Below are 26,611 nucleotides of genomic sequence, written 5' to 3'. Positions count from 1 at the left end.
CCTCCCCCCCCCCAGCAACCCTCAGTTTGTTTTGTGAGATTAAGAGTCACTTATGGTTTGTCTCCCTCCCAATCCCATCTTGTTAAAATCTTAAAAATAAATTAATAGGGAAGTATTCCTTTTCATTCAATTTTCTGGAAGATCATGTAAAACTGTTGGTATTTCTTCCTTAAACATTTGGTAGAATTCACCAATGGAGCCATAAGGGTCTGACATTTTCATTGTGGATGGTTAGTAACCACAAACTAAATTTTCCTAGAAACACTGTTTTTCAAGTTACCCATTTCTTCTTGAATGAATGTTGAAAATTTGTCTTTTAAGACATTTTCCCACTTTATCTAACATGTTTGAATTTGTTCCCTAATCATTTTTAGCATCTATAAAAATGTGATCTCTTTCATTTTCAATATTAGTAATTTGTGTCTTCCCCCTACCCCCCCTTCAGTCTGCCTAGAGGTTTATCCATTTTATTGATAATCTCAATAAATCAGCTTATGGTTTCATTGATTCTTCTATTTTATTAATCTCCATTTTGAATTTTGTTATTTCTTTTCTTCTACTACTTTGGATCTTACTCGCTCTTCCTTTCTAGTTTATTAAGATGGCTTTGCTTAAGTCACTGACTTAACATCTTTTTCTTTTCTCATACAGATGCTTAATACCTAAAATTTCTCCTAAGTATTGCCTTAACAGCATCATACAGATACTGATGCTTTGAATTTTCATTTTTATCCTATTTAATATACTTCCTAAGTACCCTTTTGATTTCTTCATTTATTTGCAAGTGGGTTGTTTTTTTTTTTCAAATATTCCCAAGGATTCTTCTGTTATTGATTTCTAATTTAAATACACTGTGGTCATAGAATATATTTTATGTGAGTTGAATCTTTCTACATTTATTAGGCTTTTAAAAATCTCCCTAGAATGTGACCTAGCTCAGTAAGTAGTCTATGTTCACTCAGAAAGAATGGGTATTCTGCTAGTGGAGTGTTCTATAAATATCAACAAGTCAAAGATGAATAACAGTTAGCAATTTTCTGTCTACTTGCTCTACCAATTACTGAGAGAAGTGTACTTGCATCTCCAACTATAACTGGAATTGCCTATTTCTCCTTAAAATTATATCTGCTTTTGCTCTACTATTAAGTGCATAAATGTTTACTTCTATTACATCCTCTTGATGAACTGACCTTATTACTATTCTAAAATAACCTATTCCCTATCTTTATCCCTTAAATATTTAGGGCATTATTTTTTGCTCTAAAATCTACTTTATCTGATTTTAGTGAGTCCAGGTTTCTTTTCACTGTTAGCATACTTAAAAAAAAAAATCCTTTTATTTTGACCTATTTTGTAGCTTTATATACTTAAGTGGATTTTTTAAAAGATTATTTATTTATTTATTTATTTGACAGAGAGGGAACACAAGCAGGGGGAGTGGGAGAAGCAGGCCTCCCGCCCAGCAGGGAGCCTGATCCAGAGCTGGGTCCTGGGATCATGACTGGAGCAGAAAGCAGACACTTAATGACTGAGCCACCCAGGCACCCCTTTAAGTGGATTTCTTGTGGACAGCATATAGTTAGTATAACCTTTGCTTTTTATTTACTTTTTAAAAAAGATTTTATTTATTTATTTGACAAAGAGAGACACCGCAAGAGAGGGAACACAAGCAGGGGAAGCGGAAGAGGGAGAACCAGGCTTCCTGCTAAGCAGGTGCCCCTGATATAGCTGGGTTTAACCCTACTATTTCATCATTTGTTTTCTAATACTCTCTATTGTTTACATTTTTCCTCTTTTTGATTAAATATTTTTTATAATTCCCTTTTATCTCCTTTGTTGGTTTTTTAAAAAGATTTTATTTATTTATTTGACAGAGAGAAAGAGATCACAAGTAGGCAGAGCAGAAAGCAGGGGGGTGGGGTGTGAGGGTGGGGGGAAGCAGGCACCTCGCTGAGCAGAGAGCCCAAAGCGGGCCTTGATCCCAGGACCCTGAGATCATGCCCTGAGCCAAAGGCAGAGGATCAACCCACTGAGCCACCCAGACACCCTCCTTTGTTGTTTTTTAAAAAAATAACTCTTTATAGGGGCGTCTGGGTGGCTCAGTGGGTTAAAGCCTCTGCCTTCGGCTCAGGTCATGATCCCAGTGTCCTGGGATCGAGCCCCCGCATCGGGCTCTCTGCTCAGCAGGGAGTCTGCTTCCTCCTCTCTGCCTGCCTCTCTGCCTACTTGTAATCTCTGTCTGTCAAATAAATAAATAAAATCTTAAAAAAAAAAAAAACTCTTTATATACCATCAAGTTCATCTGGGTTTTAGTATAGAGAGAGAGAGAGCGAGAGCTGTGCAACCATCACCACAATCTAACTGTGGACATTCTCATCATCCCTAAAAGAAACCTTGTGCTCATTAGCAATCACTTCTCATTGTTCCCTCTCCCCCTCCCAAACTCTAGGCAACCACTAATCTTTCTGTTTGCCTATTCTGGCCATTTCATATATACAGGACCACACAACGTGCCGTCTTTTATAAATGGGTTTTTTAACTTAGTTTTTGAGGTTCATTTATGTGATAGAATGTATCAGAATTTCATTTCTTAAAAACTAAGTTATTTTTTTTAAGAGATTTAGACAAAAAAAAAAAAAAAACTTTTACCATTTCCAGTGATTTCCATTCCTTTATGCAGATTCACATTTCCATCTGATAACATTTTCCTTCTGCCTGAATGGTTTGGCTTACCATTTCTTATAGGGCAGGCCTGGTGATAAACCCTTTCAGCCTTATATATTTAATATATATATACTAGGCTTCATATATTTTAAAAAGTCTTTGTTTCCCCTTCATTTTTGAAAGATATGTTCACAAGATACAGAATTCTAAGTTGACAGATTTTTTTTTTTCTTTCAGTACTTTAAAGATGTTCCTTCTTATCTTCTGAGATACACTGCTACTTCCATGAAATCCACTATCATATTTTGTTCCTCTAAATGTAAAGTGTCTTTTCTTTCTGGCAGCTTATTTTTTGGCTTACAACAAGGTTTTTTTGTTGTTGTTTTTTAATAGACTATTTTTTTTAGCAGTTTCAGGTTCACAGAAAACTGAGCCAAAGGTCTGAAAGCTTTTTAAATGTTCTCTTTATCACTAGTTTTAAACAGTTTGATTATGTGTCATGGTGTAGTTTTCATCATATTTCTTTTGCTCTGGAATTCACTTAACTTCTTGAATCTACGGGTTTATAGCTTTCGTCAAATGTGTAAAGTTTTCAGCCATTTTTTAATAAGCTTTTTTTTTTTTAAAGATTGTTAAAGTCTCCAGTTTTTGAAGACTTCATTTGCACTTATATTAATTAGCTCTGCATGTAGTTTGTCCCAGAGCTATTCTCTTTTGTTTCACTTTTCTTCTCCTAAGTTTCATTTTGGCTAGTTTCCATTGCCATGGTCTTCAAATTCACTTATCTTTCCTTCTGAAATGCCTAATCTATTGTTAATCTTGCCTACTGGATTTTGATTTGTTCTTTTTTTCTATTTCCATCGCTATTTCTAAATATGCTGAATCTTTCCTTTGGGTTCTTCAACATATGGAATATAATTTTTCATTTTTTTTTTAAAAGATTTTACTTATTTGACACAGAGAGAATGCAATAAGACAGAAGGAGAAGCAGGCTCCCGGCTTAGCAGAGCACCCGATGTGGGGCTTTATCCCAGGACCCTGGGATCATGACCTGAACTGAAGACAGACGCCAAACCAACTGCGCCACCCAGGTGCCCCAGTATTTCACTGCTTTAATATCCTTGCTTACGAATTCATCATCTGTGTCATTTCTGAATTGATTTCAATTGATGGATTTTACTCATTATGGGTCTTTGCATACCTGGAAAATACTAAATGGATGCCAGACACTGAAAAATTTTCCCTGGTAGGTACTAGATATTTTTGTGTTCCTATAAATGTGAGCTTGTTCTGAGACACAGATAGGCTATTCTTATTCCTCCCTCATATGGCGGAGAAATAAATTTATGAAGAGTTGATCCTTTTAGGTATTAAAGTTTTGTTAGGTAAAATTGGAGCAACATTTAATATAGAGCTAATTCTAGCCCATTATGTTTTTCTGAATAGTGTGAACAGGAAATATTCTAGGCCCTGTGGACATCGAGGATAGTTTCCTTTCGGCATTTCCAGTGATTCCTTTTCCAGCTCTGGGTAGTTATTCGCACATACAAGTGCTACTGAAGACTCAAGGGGGACTTCTACAGATCTTGCTCTCTCTTGGGTACGTGTGTATAAAAACTAGTTGCCTTGACCTCTCCCAACTTCCAGTTTTCTTTCTTAGCTCTAGGAGACCATTTAATTGTCCTCCCTTTGCTGCAGCCTGACAACTCACAGCAGACAGTAAGCTAGATCAATTGTAGGATTTACCACCATTGTTTCCCATTTCTCAGGGACTGCTTTTCTTTATTATCTGATGTACAACATCATGAAAACCATTGTTTTGTATATTTTTTGCCAGTTTTTAGTTCTTTCACATGGAGGGGTAAATCTGGTCCCTGTTACTCCATCTTGACTGAAAGTATAACAGGTTTTGCTGTCTTATCTGTGGTATTATGAAATTTCAGGATGATACAATTTGATGAGCTGAGTACTCAGTGAGTCCCTTCCATCTAGAAATCATATTCTTCAGATCTGGGAAATTTTTTTCTTTTATTCCTTGGATAATTTTCTTTGTTCACTATTAGATCAGTAAATCATATATTTCCTCTCATATTTTCCATCTTTGTATTTTTATCTAAAAATCTGGGAAAATTTTCTTGAGTGTCTTTTAAATCTTCTACCAACTGGTATCTTTGGTTTGGTTTGGTAATCTTAAATGTTGATTTCCCAAGAATTACTTTTCATTGTTTTCTGATCATTCTTTCTCTGAGAATATTTTCCTTATTTCATGGACACCTTTTTGATCTTTTTGAAGATTATATAGTTTACTTGCATGTATAGGTTGGTTCCCTTTACCTCCACTGTCTGTTTCTTCTATATTTCTTTTTTATCCCCTTTGTTTTGTACTCTCTTATAACAAGGGTGTTTTTCAAATGTCTAGTAATCCTTTGCTGTCTACTCATACAGAAAAGTCTTAAAAAGTTAACTAGAAGATAAGTCAGCCTTTTCATTAAAGGTGGGGGTGGGGTACCTAAAGTATTTTTTCCCAGGGCATTTGTTTATCCAGAGAAAAATCTTCCAATCTCTGTCTGGTCTGAGGGCTTAGAAACAAATTTAACATGTTAACACACTTTCAATCTGCCTTTCTTTCCCCTCCCCCCGCCTTTTTAAAAAAAAGTTTCAGAGATAGAGCTTAATGATTCTCAATTGCACATAATACCTAGTGGTCATTACATCATAAGGAGTGTCCTCCTTAATGCCCAGCACCCAATTACGCCATTCCCCCACCCACCTCCCCTCCAGCAAGGCTGTTTGTTTCCTATAGTTAAGAAATCTGCCTTTCTTACTCTTGTGCTATACCTTTCACTGACTCCTCTGACAAGGATGAGAAGCCTCGTTTAATTTCTCCTCAAATACATATGAACATTAGTTTGTTCTTTTCTTCTACTGGACGATGGGACTTAAAACATTTCACTGGCTGTATGGGGTAAAGAAGGGATCCTAATGGGCCTCTGACACCACCTACATGATTTTCAATTAATCCCCCCCCCCTTTCAGCCTGAGTATTATAGCTCCCCACCCCACCACACACACATGATGTTGTGTGTCCCTAAATCCTACACCTCTGAGATTTTTACAAGGAAATGGATTCACTTCTCACAGACATTCTCATCTGCAAATGCTTAGGATAGGTCCTCGTCTATTCAGTTTAGTCAGATGTCACTTTTCCATCCTTCTTTCAAATATGTATACTATGTCTCCTCTTCTATTCTCTTTGCCCTTGTTATATTAAAAGCATCTTTTTAACTGTCATTTTACTTGGGTCTGGGGAGGGATAGTAAATAGAGGCATGTGGTCAATCTGCTGTATTGTCAACCTGCTTTGTTAACCAGAGAAGTCTTCTACTATAAATGAGCTAAAAGTCATGTTGTTTGATAGGTCTGCATATCTACAGTTGAAAGGTCACTGTACACACTATTCTTTTTTTATAAGATGCTACTGACCCAGCATTAGTAAGAAATGTATTATATTTTTTTACTAGTGATGATGCATTTGTGCTCAACTGTCCATCTCCTTTTTAGGTCTCGTGACATGCAGTTATTTACAAGAGATATGACTATGGTAAGTGGGCAGGGCAAATTAACACCCAACTTAACACCCGAAAATCAGTCTCTCACTAGTGAATGAAGTCATAAGAAATAAACCTCAAGAACTGTTGAAGGCTGTTTCCTAACACGCAGAGGAAAAAAAAAAAAAAAAGCCAGGTAACATGGAAAAAGAAAGACCAGACATATAGCTAGAGAATTCCTGGTTCCACCTGTATCTAAGGCCCAACCATATTTTTCAACTTGGGAATGCTGAATTTAGAGACCTATATTAAAGAAAGTTTCACCTATATTAGGAGTACAGAATAAAAAGTTAAAGAAGTAAAAACAATTAAGCAGAACTTGAGACACATTTAAGTACACTAGTCCACTATAAAGGAAATGACCCAATATCTTAAAAATCTATTTAATTTCATTTGTTTTTTATGTAACACACACATACATTCATACAAATACTCCCTGCATTTTAGTTGTCTTAAGAAGGGAAAGGGGTTGTTTTAAAAAATATCTAGAACAAAAAGATAGTGAAGCAGGTCTCAAATTAAACCATCTGTGGGAAGGCTACTATTACATAAAGAGAATCATTCCTTTATAACTCTGGAAACCAAGAACTAAAAGGACCACCAACAAGAAAACACCCCATGATCACTTATCAACAGATGTCCACCAGACAACTGGATCACTTGCTGGGAAGTAATGGATCAAGGAAAGAAACTTCCAATAAAACCCACAACTTGTTAGTGTAGGGGGCAGAAAAAAGATTCTTAGAACCACCTTCCAACTTTATCAGACGAAAGAAAATAGGCAGGCAGCAACTTTCAGCTAAGAGGTGGGGCCCTTATGTGATGTGTTAGTTACACAGAAGGTGCTTAACAAGAATCCTAAGTAAATAATTGCCATATTCTTTAAGGCCACCACCTTATAGGCTACATTAGAACTGCAGTCTAAGGCTAAGAAATTCCCATCTCTTTAAAAGGAAGAGTCTTTCGGAGCGCCTGGGTGGCTCAGTCCATTAAGCATCTGCCTTCAGCTCAAGTCAGGATCCCAGGGTCCTGGGGTAGAGTTCTAAACCAGGCCCCTCAGCGGGGAGCCTGCTTCTCCCTCTGCCTTTCCCCGACTTGTGCATGCTCTCCCTCTGTCAAATAAATAAATAAAATCCTTAAAAGGAAGACTCTTCTATTTCTACTCTAAAAGAATCAGTGATTCTCAGCAGCTTCAAAATTAGTAAACAATTATTTCATCACAGAGAAGGGTATTCTCTAAAAAAATAGGAAGATGGGTATGGGCTACTCTTATTAATCTTAGAATTTTTAGACCAGAAGGGATAGTTACAGTTCTGTCATCTTCATCACTAACCAGAGGTGAAAGCGTGCACAGACTGAATAATTAGAAAATCACCTTGGGGGGCACCTGGGTGGCTTGGGTCATGATCGCAGGGTCCTGGGATCGAGTCCCGCATCAGGCTCTCTGCTCAGCAGGGAACCTGCTTCCCTTCCTCTCTCTCTGTCTGCCTCTCTACCTACTTGTGATCTCTGTCTGTCAAATAAATAAATAAAATCTTAAAAAAAAAAAAAAAGAAAAAAAAAAAGAAAATCGCCTTGGTTAGTAAGTACTATATACCATTCAACACTTATCAGTTTTTTTTTTTTTGAAGATTTTATTTATTTGACAGACAGAAATCACAAGTAGGCAGAGAGGCAGGCATTGAGAGAGGGGGAAGTAGGCTCCCCACCGAGCAGAGAGCCCGATGCGGGACTTGATCCAAGGACCCTGGGATCATGACCTGAGCTGAAGGCAGAGGCTTAACCCTCTGAGCCATTCAGGTGCCCCCGGAATAGAGCTTTTTAAAAATAAGCCAAGACAGTGGCTCATTGCCACTTTTTAAGAAGATTTTATTTGACAGACAGAGATCACAAGTAGACATAGAGACAGGCAGAAAGAGAGGGGGAAGCAGGCTCCCTGCTGAGCAGAGCGCCTGATGCAGGGCTCGATCCCAGGACCCTGAGATCATGACCTAAGTCTAAGGCAGAGGCTTTAACCCAATGAGCCACCCAGGCACCCCTCATTACCATTTTTATTAACAAAACTACTGGCCTTGTTAAGCCATTTCTCACCTGGACTACTGCAAAGTCCTCCTAACTAGTTTCCAACTTCAGCCTTAGGCCTCCAACATACCTACTTTCTATACAGCTACTAGTCTCTCCTATTTAAGACAGGAATATGTCCAGGTCTTTCCCCTATTTAAAATTCTGTAATGGTTCCCTAGGAAACAGGATAAAATCTGAGCTCTGTAACATGGAATACAAGGCCCTTTATGACCTGATCCCTGCCCACCTGTTTAGCTTCTTTTCCTGCCTGCAGTTTCCTCCACACATCATGCTATTCTTCCTCCCCCCTCTGCTTTCGAGTCACAATGGACCGTGCGCAGCTCCATGAGTGTGCTATGACCCCTCCTGGATGTGGGCCACTGAAACTTGAAGGCACAGGACACACATTTTAACTATTATAATCCTCCTACCTATTCTCACTTATTAATTCTTTAGTCTTCAGCTCCACTGTCACTTCTTTAGGAAGCTTTCCCAGAAAGGACAGACATCTTACACTATCCCTACCATCACTTTTCACAGTTTTAATTTTATGCTGTAGTTCAGGTGTCAGGAGAGCAGGGACACCATGTGCTTTGTTTATCTCACTATCTCTGATCACGCACAGGATTCCTACGATACATCTGTAACAAAATGTGAAAAGATTTGTTCAAGTTGTCATAAAACGTCTAATTTCTAATTTTCTTAACTCTTTCAGTGACACTGATTAACCAAAAATGAGTAACTGAAGATAGTCCAGCTTTTTTTTTTTTTTTTTTTAAAGATTTTATTTATTTATTTGACAGAGAGAGATCACAAGCAGGCAGAGAGGCAGGCAGAGAGAGAGGAAGGGAAGCAGGCCCCCTGCTGAGCAGAGAGCCTGATGTGGGACTCGACCCCAGGACCCTGAGATCATGACCTGAGCTGAAGGTAGTGGCTTAACCCACTGAGCCACCCAGGCGCCCCAGCTTTTTTTTTTTTTAAAGGAAACATTAGCTATCTATTAGTAAGGACAGCAATAGAGATGTAAATTTGAGTAGCATAAAATGAGTATCTCTAGATCAGGCTTTATAGTAGAGATCATCATCAAAGCAAATCATCAAAGCAAAAATCTTAGGGTAATTATGATTTCTTTAAAATAAGAATGCAGGAGCGCCTGGGTGGCTCAGTCCTTAAGCATCTGCCTTCAGCTCAGGTCATGATGCCAGGATCCCGGGATGGAGCCCCATATCAGGCTCCTGCTCAGCGGGAAGCCTGCTTCTCCCTCTCCCACTCCCCCTGCTTAGGTTCCCTCTCTCTCTATGTCTCTGTCAAATAAATAAATAAAATCCTAATACATAAATAAATAAGAATACAGGGGCACCTGGGTGGCTCAGTGGGTTAGAGCCTCTGCCTTCAGCTCAGGTCATGATCCCAGGATCCTGGGACTGAGTCCAGCATCAGGCTCTCTGCTCAGCAGGGAGCCTGCTTCCCTTCTCTCTCTCTCTGCCTGCCTCTCTGCCTACTTGTGATCTTTCTCTGTCAAATAAATAAATAAAATCGTAAAAAAAAGAAATAGTTTTTCCCTTCTAGACTTCTGTTTCAAGATGATAGACTAATGAAGTGCTGTAGCCCTCCTCCTTTAGAACAAATGTTTTTTTATTTATAATGGAAGAAAAAAAGAATGAGGAATGCCTCAAGATGAAGAGCAATTCAGATAAAACCAAGGAGAGAAACAACCGCTCAGGATATAGGCAGGAGAAGACCAGTTCAGAAATCTTGGGGTTGATTAAGCAGGTAGATCTCTGTGTTCACTTAAGCATGAAGCTGTGTAATCAAAGTATCAACAGTATTTTTTTCCCTTGAGTACATGATAAATTCTAAAATGTACAGAGAAGAGCCAAGGGTCAAAAGATCATAAAGAAGAACTTGGTTGGTTTGCTCTCTCAGATATTAAGAATTAGAAGCTATAGTAATTAAGGCGGTACAGTATTAGCTAAGGGACAAATAAGCCATTGCAATAAAGAGGACACAGAAACAGGCCCTGGCACACCTGGAAACCTGATCAACAATGGCTCATACTGCAGGTCAGTGGGGAAATGATAAAAGTGCCAATGAAAGATCTGGGTTACTGGTTTTTTAAAAAGTGAGTATGTATCTCTACAGAAATATAAAAAACAAATCCAGATAGTTCAAAGGTTTAAACTGTAAAACTTTAAGGAAAACATAAAGTATCTTTGACCCCTAGTTTGGCAGATTCCTTTCTTTCTTTTTCTTCCTTTCTTTCTTTTAAGATTTATTTATTTGAGAGTGATAGGGAGAGAATCTTATGCAGACTGTGTGCTAAGCACAAAGCCCGGCATGGAGCTAGATCTCACAACCCTGAGATCATCACCTGAGCAGAAACCAAGGGTCTTACGCTTAATCAACTGTACCACCCAGACACCCCTTGGATAGAATTTTTTCAAGAGAAAAGAAAAATCAGAATTGAGTAAGAAGGCAAACTTTGTTTTCATTTGTTTGTTTTTTTAAAAAACAGTCCGTAGGGGTTCCTGCGTGGCTCAGTTGGTTAAATGTTGCACTCTTGGTTTCAGCTAAGGCATGATCTTCAGGATCATGGAACTGAGTCCCACATGGGGCTCAGCACTCCCTGCTCAGCATGGAGACAACCTGGGGTTCTTTCCTTCTCCCAATCTCTCTTTCCCTGTCAAATCAATCAATCAACCAATCCATCTTTAAAACAATAAAACAAAATAAAATAAAATAAAAAAGAGCCTGTAAAGTTTTAATATTAACACTAAAAAGTTATTAGACCTTGAATGTGATTAACAAAAGAAAAAAACCAGAACTCACAAAATAAAATTTAACGGTTATTAATTACAGATCTCAAGAGCTGATAAACATAAATGCAATCAGAGCCATCCTATGTACCTTCACCCTCTCTTTGTATGGGGGGGGACCCTGAGTTAGTAATAGCTGATGAGTAATGGAGGGAAAGAAAGGGAAAGTGAAGTTAAGAAGAAAGTAAAATGAGAAGATTCTCAAAATGATCAGAGAGATGAGTATGCTCTTGCCAACTTATGTAAATGCACATTCACCTTGTTCACAAACCCCACCATTAACCCATTTCCTTTTGTGTGCTTTCTGCCTTTCCAAGGCTGTCCCTAAGTCCCATCATGAGCATTCCCCTCCCCCACCCTTTTATTAAGATTTTATTATTTTAAGTAATCTCTACATACAATGTGGGACTAAAACTCACTACCCTAAGAATAAGAGTCCCGTGCTCCACAGACTGTGCCAGCCAGGCACCCTTCCCCCACTCCACTTTGCATTCTGTTCACTATAGGCAAGTCATTTCAACCCTGTCAGCAATTTGGTACTAACCTGCATAAATTTGTTTTCTAACCTCCATAATTATAAATACTGTGTTTACACGGACATTTTTGGGTTTTCCTACTCCATACACTAACTTATTACCATGGAAGAGAAGCATTCAGTGCTCTCCAAGACACACAATTGTCTGCCCTCTTCCCATACAGACTTAAAAAACATACTTCCGTGAGGGTTTTCAGTTACAAGCCCACATGAAATCTTAAAAGCAAAATGAGAAATAAGAGGTTTACCACAGAAGGAATAAGTTTTCAACTGTCCCATGATTATATCCTGTCTGCAAATCTAATTTCTCAAAGATCTGATTCTTTATTAGTATTAAATACATTACATCATTCATATTTTCACTGATTATGTAGCCTTAACTCTCAAGTTAAATGTGCACTTACTATTATGTATAAAGCACTAATCCTCTTCCACTTGTGTTTACTTCTCAATGTTAACCTAGCTATAAAAGTGAAAATATATCTTTATCTTCACTTAGATGTATTACTGGCTATCAGAGCCATATGGTCATGCTTAATGTAATCAAATAAACTAATCCCTAATTCTTTTTTTTTTTTTTTAATTTTTAAAAGATTTTATTTATTTATTTGAGAGAGAGACAGTGAGAGAGAACATGAGCAAGGAGAAGGTCAGAGAGAGAAGCAGACTCCCCATGGAGCTGGGAGCCCGACGTGGGACTCGATCCAGGACCACGACCCGAGCCGAAGGCAGTCGTCCAACCAACCGAGCCACCCAGGCGCCCCCTAATCCCTAATTCTTACTCTGAAATCCACTACCAGTCCATAATCCCTATCTAATTCTAAAGTTGAAAAAGCTCTGAAAACCCAGGTTTTTTCTTTAGGTTTGTTATCAAGACAAATTCGGCGACTTCAACTTAGATGAGATGACCATTTAATGCACAAGACAGAACGAAAAGTGTTATTTGGCCCCCAAATGCCAATCTTACTGAGGTTAAGAAACCCTGGACTGGGGACGCCTGGGTGGCTCAGTTGGTTAAGCAGCTGCCTTCGGCTCAGGTCATGATCCCAGCTTCCTGGGATCGAGTCCCACATCGGGCTCCTTGCTCAGCAGGGAGCCTGCTTCTCCCTCTGCCTCTGCCTGCCATTCTGTCTGCCTGTGCTCGCTCCCTCTCTCTCTGATAAATAAATAAAATCTTTAAAAAAAAAGAAACCCTGGACTGGACTAATGTTTGCAGAAGACACAGTGATGTACTTACTGATCACTGAGTGCTGCCTCTGATGCTTCTCAGGGCATAACAGAATACATGATAAAAAGTGCAAGTATTACTACTACTGAAAAATCAGAAACTCTCTTTAGATCTTTCTCAAATATCCAAATCTAATTAATGTTGGGAAGCCATAAACTATGGCCCAAGTCTTAGAAAATGAAGGTGAGGATTATAGAAATTCACTGGATGCAACAAGTAGATAAGCCAACATATTTAGTTTAATTCTTTCCTATCACAGATTAAGAGAAATTCACCTTTCTAATAGTGCCTATATACCACCATTAACAGTTTTCTCGTATCTGTTTATTGCCCTCACCATAAAAATCTCAACTGTCTATATACTTCAATTAAAAAGACATCAAAATCGGTAACATAAAATAACTGAGACTCTTGAAGTGATAGTAGGTATTTACCTTTCTCCGTGCCTGAGAATATAGAGATGATTTTATTCCTGGGCTTTTTTTCTTCTGGAACAGAGGGCAATGGTTTCAAACTGTGATTGGCTGACAAAGGGTCTTTGCCTCCGGTGCTAAAAATGGTACTGCTCATTCGCACAGGAGGTGCTGGAGGCTTGTCTTCCAGTTCTCCGTTATCAGACATGATGTGGAATTATGATACGGCCTGAAATAGAAAGGCAAAATCATACAGTTAACAACAAGTTGACAGCAAGGTAAAAAATAGTACAGACAAGCATAAACAGTAGTAATTATCCTCCTTCCAACTCTGAATTAGAAAAGGTTATCCATTTAGGGTGCAATCTGCAAAATTTGTAAGACTCAATGAGTAAGAGATGAAATTAGTTATTAATATAGGTAATCTCCCCTAACAAAGTTGTAAATGGTTAGTTGAGGGAGTGTTTGAAAAGCCAAGTCCAGTTAAGAGGAGGATGGTAAGTTCTGGGAGAGCATGATGATACCAACATATCAAAATATTCACCTGAGTCTAAGAGTATATATTCCAATGAAAAGACAGACAACATGGGAGTCTTAAAAAGAGAGAGATTTCTGCAGAGGAAGACTATGTTCTGACTGATCAATCCAAAGACGAGTCTCTGATAGGTCCATTTCTAGAGCAGAGATAGAATACTTGCTATTAAATATATCCACCAACACCACTCTCCATGAAGAATCTGACTCCACGCTCACTAGCCTTGTGATTACAACTTAGCCTTCACATAAACTTTCCTAAAGGATGAGAATGTGCCACTGATGCGATATTTGGTTTCTCTGAAAATCTGACACTCTAACTACATGTGTTAGTTCCTTGTAAGCTTTGCAGATATTCCCACAGAACCTGACCCATCTGGGAACACTGACAAGTTAAATCCAGAGTCTGGCTGAAAACCAGAGTATGGCCAAATCCCAAGATTTGGTTATCCTGTGATGCCCTGTCCAGGCAGTCTAGTTACCCCTCTTAATCCACATGTGACGAATTCAGTGGAAACTTCAACACTGTTTATATATAAATTAATATTGTAGGAAATATATATATGTACATATATATATGGCCTTTAAAAACAATAGATTATACACATTTAAAGTCAGCAGGAAAGGGAAGGAGATGCTTAACTTCCAGGATGAGTTCTTTTTTTTTCCCCAGATGAGTTCTGATACAAAAGTATGTATTAGGAGAACAACACATTTCCCCAGTGAACAAGATTTTGATTGGTAATTAGATCCTGACTTGATTATGATTATTTAATGCATGTAAGTGAAAACCCTATATATGTACAATGAAAAGAAGGCCAACTGTATCTAAATAAAATTAAAATTTAAAATAAATTTTAAAAAAAATTTAGTTTGAGGCGTGCCTGGGTGGCTCAGTGGTTTGGGCTGCTGCCTTCACCTCGGGTCATGATCTCAGGGTCCTGGGATCGAGCCCCACATCAGGCTCCCTGCTCCGCAGGAAGCCTGCTTCCCTCTCTCTCTCTCTCTGCCTGCCTCTCTGCCTACTTGTGATCTCTGTCAAATAAATAAATAAAATCTTTAAAAAAAAAATATTTAGTTTGAATGTTAGTGCCTAAAAGAGAGTAGGTATCATTTGAGGAGAACTGAGGAATGAAGAGATTATGGTACCTAATTCCACTTCTAATCTTACAGCTTTTGTTTTCCTTGACAAGAGTATGTGTCCCTAGAACTGCCATATTTTATCTGCCATAACGACAGTCATTTCAGCCTACAAAAAAGGAAGTAGAGAAGGTAAAGGTAAAGGGAAAATGTACTTTTCCTGGGAGAAGAGAGTATAGAAAAATATCTCTCATCTGTGAGAAAGGCGCCTGAAGTGAAATCACTGTTGGTGGTCAAAAGATGAAGCCGGGCTGGAATCTAGGAACGTGATGCAGAAGACGCAGTTAGGTGATTCATGGGGGCGGGGGTTCGGTTTGCTCTGGAGGGAGATGCACCTGGTTGTTCTTCAGTGTGGGCTGTCACGTATGTATCATCAGAGAGGAATTACCTACTGCTACAAATGGAAGAAAGGTAAGGCTTAGTCCTGGTACTTGCAGGACTACTTGAGCACACGATCAATCAAGACAGATGTTTTTTTCTAATGTGAACATCTAGCCAGAGTATCAAGACAAACCAGATGAACCCTGTACCAACTCACTTTCATCTTAATCACCAGTTCCAGCAGACACAGCATGTTAGGGTTTTGGTTACACTGTGAATGCTCCATATTTATGCATATGAAATCTGAAAAATCAGGGTAATATCATGTCTGTGTGGCATGGTCAGTTTTGGCTCAGGTGGCAATCTCAGGGTCATGAGATCCAGCCCTGCATTTGGCTCTGCATTCAGCACTGAGATTGCTTCAGATTCTCTCTCCCTTTCCCTCTGCCCCTCCCATTCATGCTCACGTATTCATGTGCAAGCTCTTTCCCTCCCAAATCAATCAATTAATCTTTTAAAAAAATCAGGGTAAATATAGCAAAATTTCAAAATACATTTGCATAAATTCAAAGAAAGAAATGCACCAAAATACTAGCAATAGTTTATCTGTGACTAACAAGTAATTTTTAGCTTGAATATAATCATCACAGCTGTGGTTAAGAAAAAAAATCAATATAAAATGGCACAACAAGGGTGCCTGCATGGTGCGGTTAATTGACTGTCTGACTTTTTGTTTCGGCTCAGGTTGTGGGTTGGTGATGTCCAGCTGCATGTCTGGCTCCAGGCTCAGCATGGAGCCTCCTTGGGATTCACTCTCTCTCCCTCTCCCACTGCCCCTCCCACTTATGTTCACACTTTGTCTCAAGATAAAATAAATCTTTAAAACAGGGCACAAGGGTACCTGGGTGCCTCAGTCAGTTAAGCGTCTGCCTTTGGATCAGGTCATGATCCCAGAATCCTGGGATCAAGCCCCACATCAGGCTCTCTGCTCAGCAGGGAGCTTGCTTCTCCCTCTCCTACTCCCCCTGCTTGTGTTTCCTCTACTCACGGTCTCTCTCTGTGAAATAGATAAACAAAATCTTTAAAAAATAAAACAAAACAGGGCACAATAATTTCTTAATGTAAACTGACTACAAATTCTGTCCTTAAGGCTGGCTCATAGATGGATCCTGACTAGACACTGCCAGTACCCCTTCAGCCATGTGCTGCCCAATGTCGTGATTAAGAGCATGGGTTGTGGAATCAGATCCCTCAGTTGGAATCCTGGTTCCACTATTTACTTCAATTTGTGTCCTTGGACAAATTACTTAACTGTATCTCGGGGTTCCGTAAAAAAACAGCTGGTTCTAGGCCTGGAACAGGGGAATACAAGATGAGCCAAGAGTATCTTATATTGTCAGAAGGTAGAAGTACTTAAAAGGGATAAGGAACACACACAGGAAAGTTTTCTTTTCTCTTCTTCTTTTTTTTTAAATGATTTTATTTATTTGACAGAGAGAGAAAGAGAGAGAGCACAAGCAGGGAGAATGGGAGAGAGAGAAGCAGGCTCCTTGCTGAGCAGGGGCCCAACAAGGGGCTCAATACCAAGACCCTGGGGTCATGAGCTGAGCTGAAGGCAGCAGTTAACTGACTGAGCCACCCAGGTGCCCCAGTAAAGAGTTTTCAAAAGCCAGTGCTGGAATGGTTCAGAGCAACAAAATTAATAAAGTAGCATTATATTTGACCCAATGTATAGAATAAATATACACAATTCATATCAATACAAATAAATGAATAAATAAGGGGCGCCTGCATGGCTCAGTCAATTAAGCATTCAACTCTTGATTTTGGCTCAGGTCATGATCTCAGGGTCATCAGGTCAAGCCCTGTGTTGGGCTCCACACTGGGCAGAGACTGCTTAAGATTCTCTCTCTCCTAGGGCACCTGGGTGGCTCAGTGGGTTAAGACTTCTGCCTTCGGCTCAGGGCTTGATCCCAGGGTCCTGGGATCAAACCCACACTGGGCTCTCTGCTCAGCAGGGAGCCTGCTTCCCCCTCTCTCTCTCTGCCTGCCTCTCTGCCTACTCGTGATCTCCATCTGTCAAATAAATAAAATCTTAAAAAAAAAAAAAAAAAAAAAGATTCTCTCTCTCCCTCTCCCTGCCCCCAAAAGAGTAAATAAAATGGTGGGGTACCAAATCATCCTCACAAAAGAATTCCAAATAATAAATGTAGACAAATCCTCTTCTAGCAGTCAGAATTTTAACTTCCCTCCCCACTTGAATGTAGGTTGGACCTAGTGACTCATTTCCAAAGAGCAGTGTATGGAAAGGGAAAAATAACTTCATGGCGGAAAAATGTGGAAACACTGCATTAACCAAGTGATCAAAGGATAACATCTCCAATAATAACTTATGCTGACATCACTCACCATGTGATCTAATGGGATGAGAAACATGCTTCACCTTTGCAGTATTCTTCCCCCAAATCCATAACCACAGTCTAATTATGGGGAAAACATCAGACAAACCCAAACTGAAGAACGTTTTACAAAAATTCCTGACCAATACTCCTTAAAACTAGCAAGGACATGAAAAACAAAGAAAGACTGAGAAACTGTCACCGAGCAGGAGTCTAAGAAGACATGACAATATCATACTCTGGAACTAAAAAGGACATTAGTGGAAAACTGGTGAAATCCAAATAAAATGTAGAATTTAGTTAACAGTAATGGACCAATGTCGGCTTCTCTACTTTTGCTCACATTTTAAGGCTTATATTAACATTAGGACAAGATAGATGATAGATATACAGGAAATCTACAATCTCTGGAACTTCTCTATAAATCTAAAATTATTCCATGATAAAGCCTATTTAAAATGAAACTGTGTAACAAAATAAGACGAAATCAGAGAGGGATACAAACCATAAGAGACTCTTAACTATAGGAAAGAAACTAAGGGTTGCTGGAGGTGAGTTCGTTGGGGGGATGGGGTAACTAGGTGATGGGCATTAAGGAGGGCATGTGACATAATGAGCACCAAGTGTTATATGCCAACTGATGAATCACTAACCTCTACCTCTGAAACTAAAAAGAGAGAGAGAGAAAAGAAAAAAGAATTATGTAATAAGTTCCTCAATAAGTTACAGAATTATCTATGATATTACTTGGCAATTCCACTCCCAGAATATACCTAAGAGGGTGTCTGCGTGGCTCAGTGGGTTAAGCCACTGCCCTTGGCTCAGGTCATGATCTCAGGGTCCTGGATCAAGTCCCGCATCGGGCTTTCTGCTTAGAAGGGAGCCTGCTTCCCTCTCTCTCTCTCTCTGCCTACTTGTGATCTCTGTCAAATAAATAAATAAAATCTTAAAAAAAAAAAGAATATACCTAAGAGAACTGAAAATGTATGTCCACAAATAAATTACCTATGACTATTCACAGCACTATTCATAATAGCCAAAAGATAAAACAACCAAAATATCTATCAACAGATGGATTTACAACATGTGGCATTTGCATACAATGGAATATCTGACCACAAAAAGGAGTAAAGTACTAATAAAAGCTACAATATGGATGGAACTTTAAAAACATAAGTGGAAAAAGAAAGGCACTAAAGACCACAAACTGTATTATTCCATTTATATGAAATGTTCTGAACATGCAAATCCACAAGGAGAGAAGGTAGATTAGTGATCGCTGAGAAGGGAGGGGAATGGGATGTGATTACTAATGGGTGTGGAGTTTCTTCTTGGGTAATAAAATGTTCTGGAATTAGGCACTGGGTAACAGTTGTATAACCTTTTCAATATCTTAAGACCACTGAATTGTACACTTTAAAATAGTAAGTTTTAGCTATGTAAATTATATTTCAATTTTTAAAAAGGAATTTTTACTTTATAAAGATTAAGTGAGCTAATAAAGATTGAATGTTGCTGCTACAATCATGATCACTAATATTTATAAAACTCTATGCTATAAGTTAGAGAAAAAAAAGGAGGATCTAGTTCTTTTGCAAGAGTTCATAAGCTACTAGGGGAAAGATCACACATCTCAACACATGCATATCAAAAACCACTTAGTTTCTTCAAAAGGTAGCAGTTCTCAAAACATTTTGGCCTCAAGACTCCTTTACACTCCTAAAAATTATTGGGACTCCCAAATAATTTTTGTTTATATATCCATATTATTTATGTATTTTCTATATGAAAAATTAAAGTAAGTTAAATATTTCATCAAAAAATACTCATCACAGGCTCCTGGGAGGCTCAGCTGGTTAAGCGACTGCCTTCAGCTCAGGTCGTGATCCCAGGGTCCTGGGATCGAATCCTGCATCAGGCTCCCTGCTCTATGGGGAGTCTGCTTCCCCCCTGACCTTCTCCCCTCTCATGATCTCTCTCACGGTCTCTCTCTCAAATAAATAGATAAAATCTTAAAAAGAAAAAAAACCTTCATCATATGTTAATATAAATAACACTTTCATGAAGGATAGTATTTTTTGAAACAAAATATTTAGTGAGAGAGTGGCATTATTTTACATTTCTGATAATTTTTTAAATGTCTGGCTTAGTAGAATACTGTTGGACTCTTGTATTTGCTGTGTTCAATCTATTATGTTTTGGTTGACAGAAATGAAAAAATCTGATTTTACACAGATATGTAGTAGGGAAAGATGTATTTTAATAGCTTACAGTGAACTGTGGATATTCTTTCTTTGATATTACACTAAACTCAACCTTCGTAAAGGTAGGTTGTGTAATCTAAAATCCAGCAGTAAATTTGTACTCTCTTACCTTAAACTCGTTATTTTTTTTTATACTTTGAATGGATCTTTTACCCATTCATGAATTTTATAATGTTATAAATTGATTATTTGGAAAATATTGGTTACTGAATTATGAAGCTACTCAAATGTTGACACATTTTATGAAACAATAAAAATGATATTCATTAATATGTGATCTCTTCAGAAAACTCTAAGTATTGGGAAACTATAAAATTCGAGAGAAGTAGATATAAGTTTTCTAAAATTATTATTATTTTTAATGTAGGCTCTTACACCCAGCATGTAGCCCAATGTGGGGCTTGAACTCATGACCCTGAGATCAAGACCTGAGCTGAGATCAAGATCAAGTTGCTTAACCGACTGAGCTATTCAGGCACCCCTAAGGAAATTCTAACTTTCACTTGCAAGCTTAAATTTTATCCATTACCAGGGTAATTTTCAGCTCAGGTCATTATCTCAGAGTCCTGGGATTGAGACCTGCAGTGGGGTCCTTGCCCAGCGGAGAGTCTTACTTGAGGATTCTCTCTCCCTCCCCCTCTGCACTCCCCTTGCTCTAAAATAAATAAGTCTTAAAAATATTTTTAAAAATTACAACAAATTCTAGTACTTCATTTTCAGGAAGTGTCTTTTAAATACCTAGTCTGAACAACCAGTTTGTAGGCCAGCTGTTCTTTCTAATAAAAATGGTGTTCCATGGAGCTAGAGTGTATTATGCTTGTAGGGGCCTATTTAACCAGAGCAGCCTCACCTCTGTTGAACAGCCATTTTGTTGTTTATGCAGTAAAACTTAAATTGACCCTGCCCCACCCCCACCCCCGCCCCCCGCTTACTTAGAAGCAAGTCCAGGAAACCAGTCCCAGGTAACAGCCCAAATACAAGGGTGGGTCAGGTCAGGTGGAGACAAGACATTCAATCAGTGGGGGCACATACTGTCTCCTAGCTACCAAGGTGACAAGCTAGTTTCCATAGCTATATGGGGTGAACTGTAATTCAATTAGCTACCTGTGTGTGGCCAGGCCCAACCACATGGCCTCTGCTATAAAAGTTAGTCTGGAAAGCAGGGAGGGGTCACCTGCTCTGTAAGAGGCAGCCCTGACTGGTCTGTTTGACGGTTGGTCTGATTTTTTTTTTTTAATATTTATTTATTTATTTATTTGACACACAGAGATCACAAGTAGGCAGAGAGGCAGACAGAGAGAGAAGGAGGGGAAGCACGCTCCCTGCCAAGCAGAGAGCCCAATGCAGGGCTCGATCCCAGGACCCTGGATCATGACCTGAGCTGAAGGCAGAGGCTTTAAACCACTGAGTCACCCAGGTGCCCCGGCTGGTCTGATTCTTGATGCTTGGCGCGAAATAAAGCTTTGCTTGACCTTCGCTTTCTATCAGTCTTGCTCCTTTGACCATGGACCCATTCATTACTGGGGGACCAAACACTGGGGACCCAACAACGCTAAGTGAAACAAGTCAGTCAAGATAGACAAATACCATATGATTTCACTCCTATGTTGAATTTAAGAAACAAAACATAGGGCAAGGAGGGGAAGAAGAAAGGAAATCAAACCATAGCAGACTCTCTTAACTATAAAGAACTGAGGGTCTCTGGAGGAGAGGCGGGCATGGGAAAGGCCAAGTATGTGATAGGTATTTAAGGAGGGCACTTGTTACAATGAGAACTGGATGTTACATGTAAGTGATGAATTAACTGAATTCTACTCCTGAAACCAATTATTACACTCCATGTTAATCAGAATTTAAATAAAAACTTGAAACAAAACAAAAATAAAAATGGCATTCAATGAAAAAGGGGCTCAATCACCACAGTGCCCTCATCAAGTACATTCTTTCTTTAAAAAAGATTTATTTATTTATTTATTTATTTACTTGAGAGAGAGAGAGAGAGAGAGCAACAGCAAGAGAGGGAACACAAGCAGGGGTAGTGGGAGAGGGAGAAACAGGCTTCCTGCTGAGCAGGGAGCCTGAAATGGGGCTCAATCCCAGGATTCCAGGATCATGACCTGAGCTGAAGGTGGACACTTAACTGAGCCACCTAGGCGCCCCATCAAGTACATTCTTCAGTAAAACTAGCTTTAAAAAAACAAGAAACAAAAACAACAACAAAAAACCTCCAAGTGGTGGGGGGCGGGAGAGTGTCTGGATAGCTCAGTTGGTTAAGTGGCTACCCTCAGCTCAGGTCATAATCTCAGTGTGCCAGGATTGAGCCTAGGCTCCATCAGGCTTGTTGCTCAGCAGGGGGTCTGATTTTCCCTCTCCCTCTGCCCCTCCCCCAGCTCATGCTCCCTGTCTCAAGTAAATAAAAATCTTAAAAAAAAAAAAACCCAAAACCCAAAACCGACAAGTGGGAGTGCCTGGGTGGCCTAGTCATTAAGCGTAGAACTCCTGATTTCAGCTCAGATCATGATCTCAGGGTTGTAAGAATGAGCCCACATAGGGCTCCCCACTAGGTAAGGAGCCTGCTTATCATTTTTTTAATAAAACATTTTTGGGTAATGATGGAGCAAAACAGAGAGCCCAATGCGGGGCTCGATCCCAGATCTCAGATCATGACCTGAGCTGAAGGCAGAGGCTTTAACCCACTGAGCTACCCAGGCACCCCCTTTTTAATTTTTTTTAAAAAAAGATTCTACTTGTCAGAGATAGAGGGAGAGGGAGAGCACACAAACAGAAGGGGCAGCAGGTAGAGGGAGAAGCCAGTTCCCTGCTGAGCAAGTAGCGGGATCTGGAACTCCATCCCAGGACCTGGGGTCAATGACCTGAGCTGAAGGCAGAGGCCCAACTGACTGAGCCACCCAGATATCCCTGATGCTGTTTTTTCCTCAATCATTTTAATAGACTGGACCATTCTGGGGGATGCGGGGGTGGCACGTGGTTGGCTTAGTCATTAGAGCATATGTCTCTTGATCTCAGGGTCCTAAGTCCAAGCCCCACATTGGGTAAAGAGATTACTTAAGGGCAGAGGGTTGTGGGGGGTAGAGGGGGAAAAAATGAAACAGGATGGGATACGGAGGGAGACAAACTGTAAGAGACTCTTAATCTCACAAAACAAACTGAGGGCTGCTGGGGGGTAGTGCAGTGAAGATAGGGTGGCTGGGTTATGGACACTGTGGAGGGTATGTGCTATGGTGAGTGTTGCGAAATGTGTAAGCCTGATTGATAATTCACAGACCTGTACCCCTGAGGTAAATAATACATAATATGTTAATAAAAAAAATAAAATAACTAAATCTTTTTAAAAAACCCAAATCTTAAAAACAAACATATACATATGGAATCACTATGGCAATGAATTTTAACTGTGCATCATTTATTATTTTAGGTGCCTTTCCTGGATTATACCACCATCACTATTTTTTTTTTTAAGATTTTATTTATTCATCAGAGAGAGAGAGAGAGAGGGAGAGAGAGCGAGCACAGGCAGACAGAATGGCAGGCAAAGGCAGAGGGAGAAGCAGGTTCCCCGCCGAGCAAGGAGCCCGATGTGGGACTCGATCCCAGGATGCCGGGATCATGACCTGAGCCGAAGGCAGCCGCCTAACCAACTGAGCCACCCAGGCGTCCCTACCACCATCACTATTACTATTACTATTATACATCATACTATCTACTACTACTACTATTATTATACATGGTACTACCTCCTTTAATGTATAACACAGATCGTTGCATGTATTAAGACAATAATATCTACTGATTTATGGTACTCTATTGCCACATGAAACATTATCCTTCCTAAATTTGTTAGTTCTCTATCAAACAGCATTTCACTTGACAACATATAAACTACCCAATATTAACAAAAGTATCACTGGAAAGATTTATACTTTTCCTCTAACAGCTGATTCATGGCCTTAGTCTTTGATCCTTTTCCATAAGACAGTGTTATTTTTTGTATATTGCTTCTACTGATGGTATCAAATGCCTAAAAAGTGCTAGATGATGATGCAATAAGGTTCTTTACATCTTATATTTTAGTCAGAAGCAATAAAGAATATAAAGACAACTCATGATAAAATTCTGATTTACTGTTTTGCTCCATCATTATCCAAAAATCTTTTATTAAAAAAATGATGTGTACAGTGTCTCTCTCCAAATCTGCTCACTTTTTGCTACTTTTCAGTGAAAAACAAGTAGGCGAAACAAAAAGCAAGCCCAAAACACACTGTACTCTTCTAACAGGCCCATTGTTTAATTGTGACAGGACTCAGAGACAAACAATTCCTCATTGTCTACTGAAGGAGATTAGGGGAAGCTAAATATACAACAGAAAGGAAAAAAGCAGTGGTGTCTGGGTACTAGTCAAACTAGTAAAAATGACTAATTTTTTTTACAATCTAACTTGGATCAAATATTGTACTTCAAGTATAAATCATACTATTATGACAAACATGACAATTTTAAAAAGCACAGTTTGCTTTATATTTTCACTTACATTTTATATAAATAACAAATGAAACTTAAATTTTCAGTACCTTATGAATGTAAGGTATAATGTAATAACACAACAGTATTTGAAAAGACTTCTAGCAACCTCTAATAAGCTAAAAGAGCTCCCAAACCACTGGCCTCTCTTCCCCTCCCATTCCAAAAAAACCTCAAATCCCTTTAAGAGTAAAAGTATCCACTGAAAATATCCTAAATCACCTCAAATGGACAACATACACTATGGAAGGCAGGTCCACAAATTAGAAGGTAAGAAATGTTTTTATTTGGTGGTAATGGCCATAACATTAGGCCTATTTAGTAGCAAAGCCAGAAAGGAAAAGGGAAAGAGGGAAACAGATGTAGAAAACACAACTGGAACACTGGAAAAGAATAAAGAAGGAAAGTGGAAAGAAACTTTGCTTCGAACTCAAATAAATGAGTGGATAACCTATCAAAGGTATAAAAATGCAAAGATAGGCTAGTTAAGATGAAAAGGATGTTTCCATAGAGCCCAAGGCTGAGTGAAATCAAGAACAAAAGAGTAAGCAATTTACTAATTTTTTTTTTTTTTACTAACTCCTAAAGACCTTCAACTTCCACTTTGATGGCTGTCATAGGGAGCAGGTAATAAAACTGAGTCTGCCTAAATTGAAAAATATAATAGAAGGTCCTTCCACGTAAGACCAAGACCTAAAAAGTATAATCTATTTAAGACTAAATCAGGAATAAATCTCTCTGGGTCAAAGGGAACAAGAAAATCTTAAAATTTGGGGTCCAATATTTTTGGTTAATATGTGGGTGGGGGATGAAGGTGAAGATTTCTGAGTAATCCTAACAAGAAAATGCACATTTTTTGGTCTGAATTCATCCTACCTCTGAGGTCCCCCAAATTCCCAAACAGGTACAGTTGAATATGGTCATGCTATAAATGGCAAACTCAAACAAAAAGAACCTTAATACAGGTCTCAAATAATAACCAAAGGTAAAATTCTGAGGAAAAGGAACATCTCAGAGTTAAAATTCAGAAAATGAAACAAGGCACTGGGATTGAGAATGATCCAAAACAGACTGGTGAAATAAATGTGGAATGATCTGACAGAGATGTCAAGAACCCTGAAAAAAAAGCAGATATGAAAAACCACCACAGACTACTTTCAGTAAGAAAAAACCGTAATAACTGAAAATGGGAACAAGACATTTGCAGTAAAAATTAGTATAGATGCAACAGAAGAAAGAATCCGTGAACTGGGAGATGTATGTATCTTTAGAAAGTCACATTAGAAAGCAGCACAGAGGCAAAGAGATAGAGAATATGAAAGAAAAGTAAGATGAATAAGTTGGATGATCTAAGATATAACTATTGGAGTTTCAGTAGGAAAGGACAGAATAAATGAGGGACTGGTTTACTAGATAAATCAGTAGCTGAGAAATTTCTAGAACTGATGAAGGACATGAATCCTTAAGATGAAGAAACCTAATAAATCAAAAGCAGGATAAAAAAGTAACTGAAGTAAAGACACATCATAGTCAAAACTAAGGTCAAAGACCAGAGTTCTTAAACTCAGCCAAAGGAGGAAGGAAAAAGGGCAACTGGACTTCAAGCTTACTTCTTGATACCAACGATGATAGCCAGAAGACACTGTAACATTCTCAATCTTCTGAGAAGAAGCCAACATACTGCAGATTCAAAAAAACTCTTTCAAGAATGAGGACAAAATAAAAATATTTTGAGACAAAGAAACTTTTCAAAAGATTAGAAATACTCTATACTCTTAACTGAAGTCAGTTGTTGGAAATCAGTAACCAAAATATTTAATTAGAAAAATACTCTGTCAAGTTTGGAAATTTAGAAACACCTCTAAAAAACTTAGGTTAAGAAAAGAGATCATAGGGGCACCTGGGTGGCTCAGTGGGTTAAAGCCTCTGCCTTCGGCTCAGGTCATGATCTCAGGGTTCTGGGATCGAGCCCTACATAGGGCTCTCGCAGAGAGCCTGCTTCTTCCCTTCTCTCTCTGCCTGCCTATCTGCCTACTTGTGATCTCTGTCTGTCAAATAAATAGATAAAATCTTTAAAAAAAAAAAGA

The 26,611-nt window shown here is 38.8% G+C and overlaps 1 protein-coding gene across 1 annotated transcript in view; it reads right to left on the bottom strand.

The window, feature by feature from the left end:
- Nucleotides 1-26,611, bottom strand: part of PAK2 (p21 (RAC1) activated kinase 2) — an 88,810-nt gene that overhangs the window by 33,763 nt on the left and 28,436 nt on the right. The window contains exon 2 of the mRNA XM_059391214.1: nt 13,349-13,556. Coding sequence (XP_059247197.1) covers nt 13,349-13,535 — 187 coding nt within the window. The 5' untranslated portion in view covers nt 13,536-13,556. The remainder of the gene's footprint in view (nt 1-13,348; nt 13,557-26,611) is intronic.

This window comes from Mustela nigripes, chromosome 2 (assembly GCF_022355385.1).
Source record: "Mustela nigripes isolate SB6536 chromosome 2, MUSNIG.SB6536, whole genome shotgun sequence".
Lineage (NCBI taxonomy): Eukaryota > Metazoa > Chordata > Mammalia > Carnivora > Mustelidae > Mustela > Mustela nigripes.
Note: the sequence above shows the minus strand (reverse complement) of the source record. Positions and strands in the feature narration are given on the sequence as shown.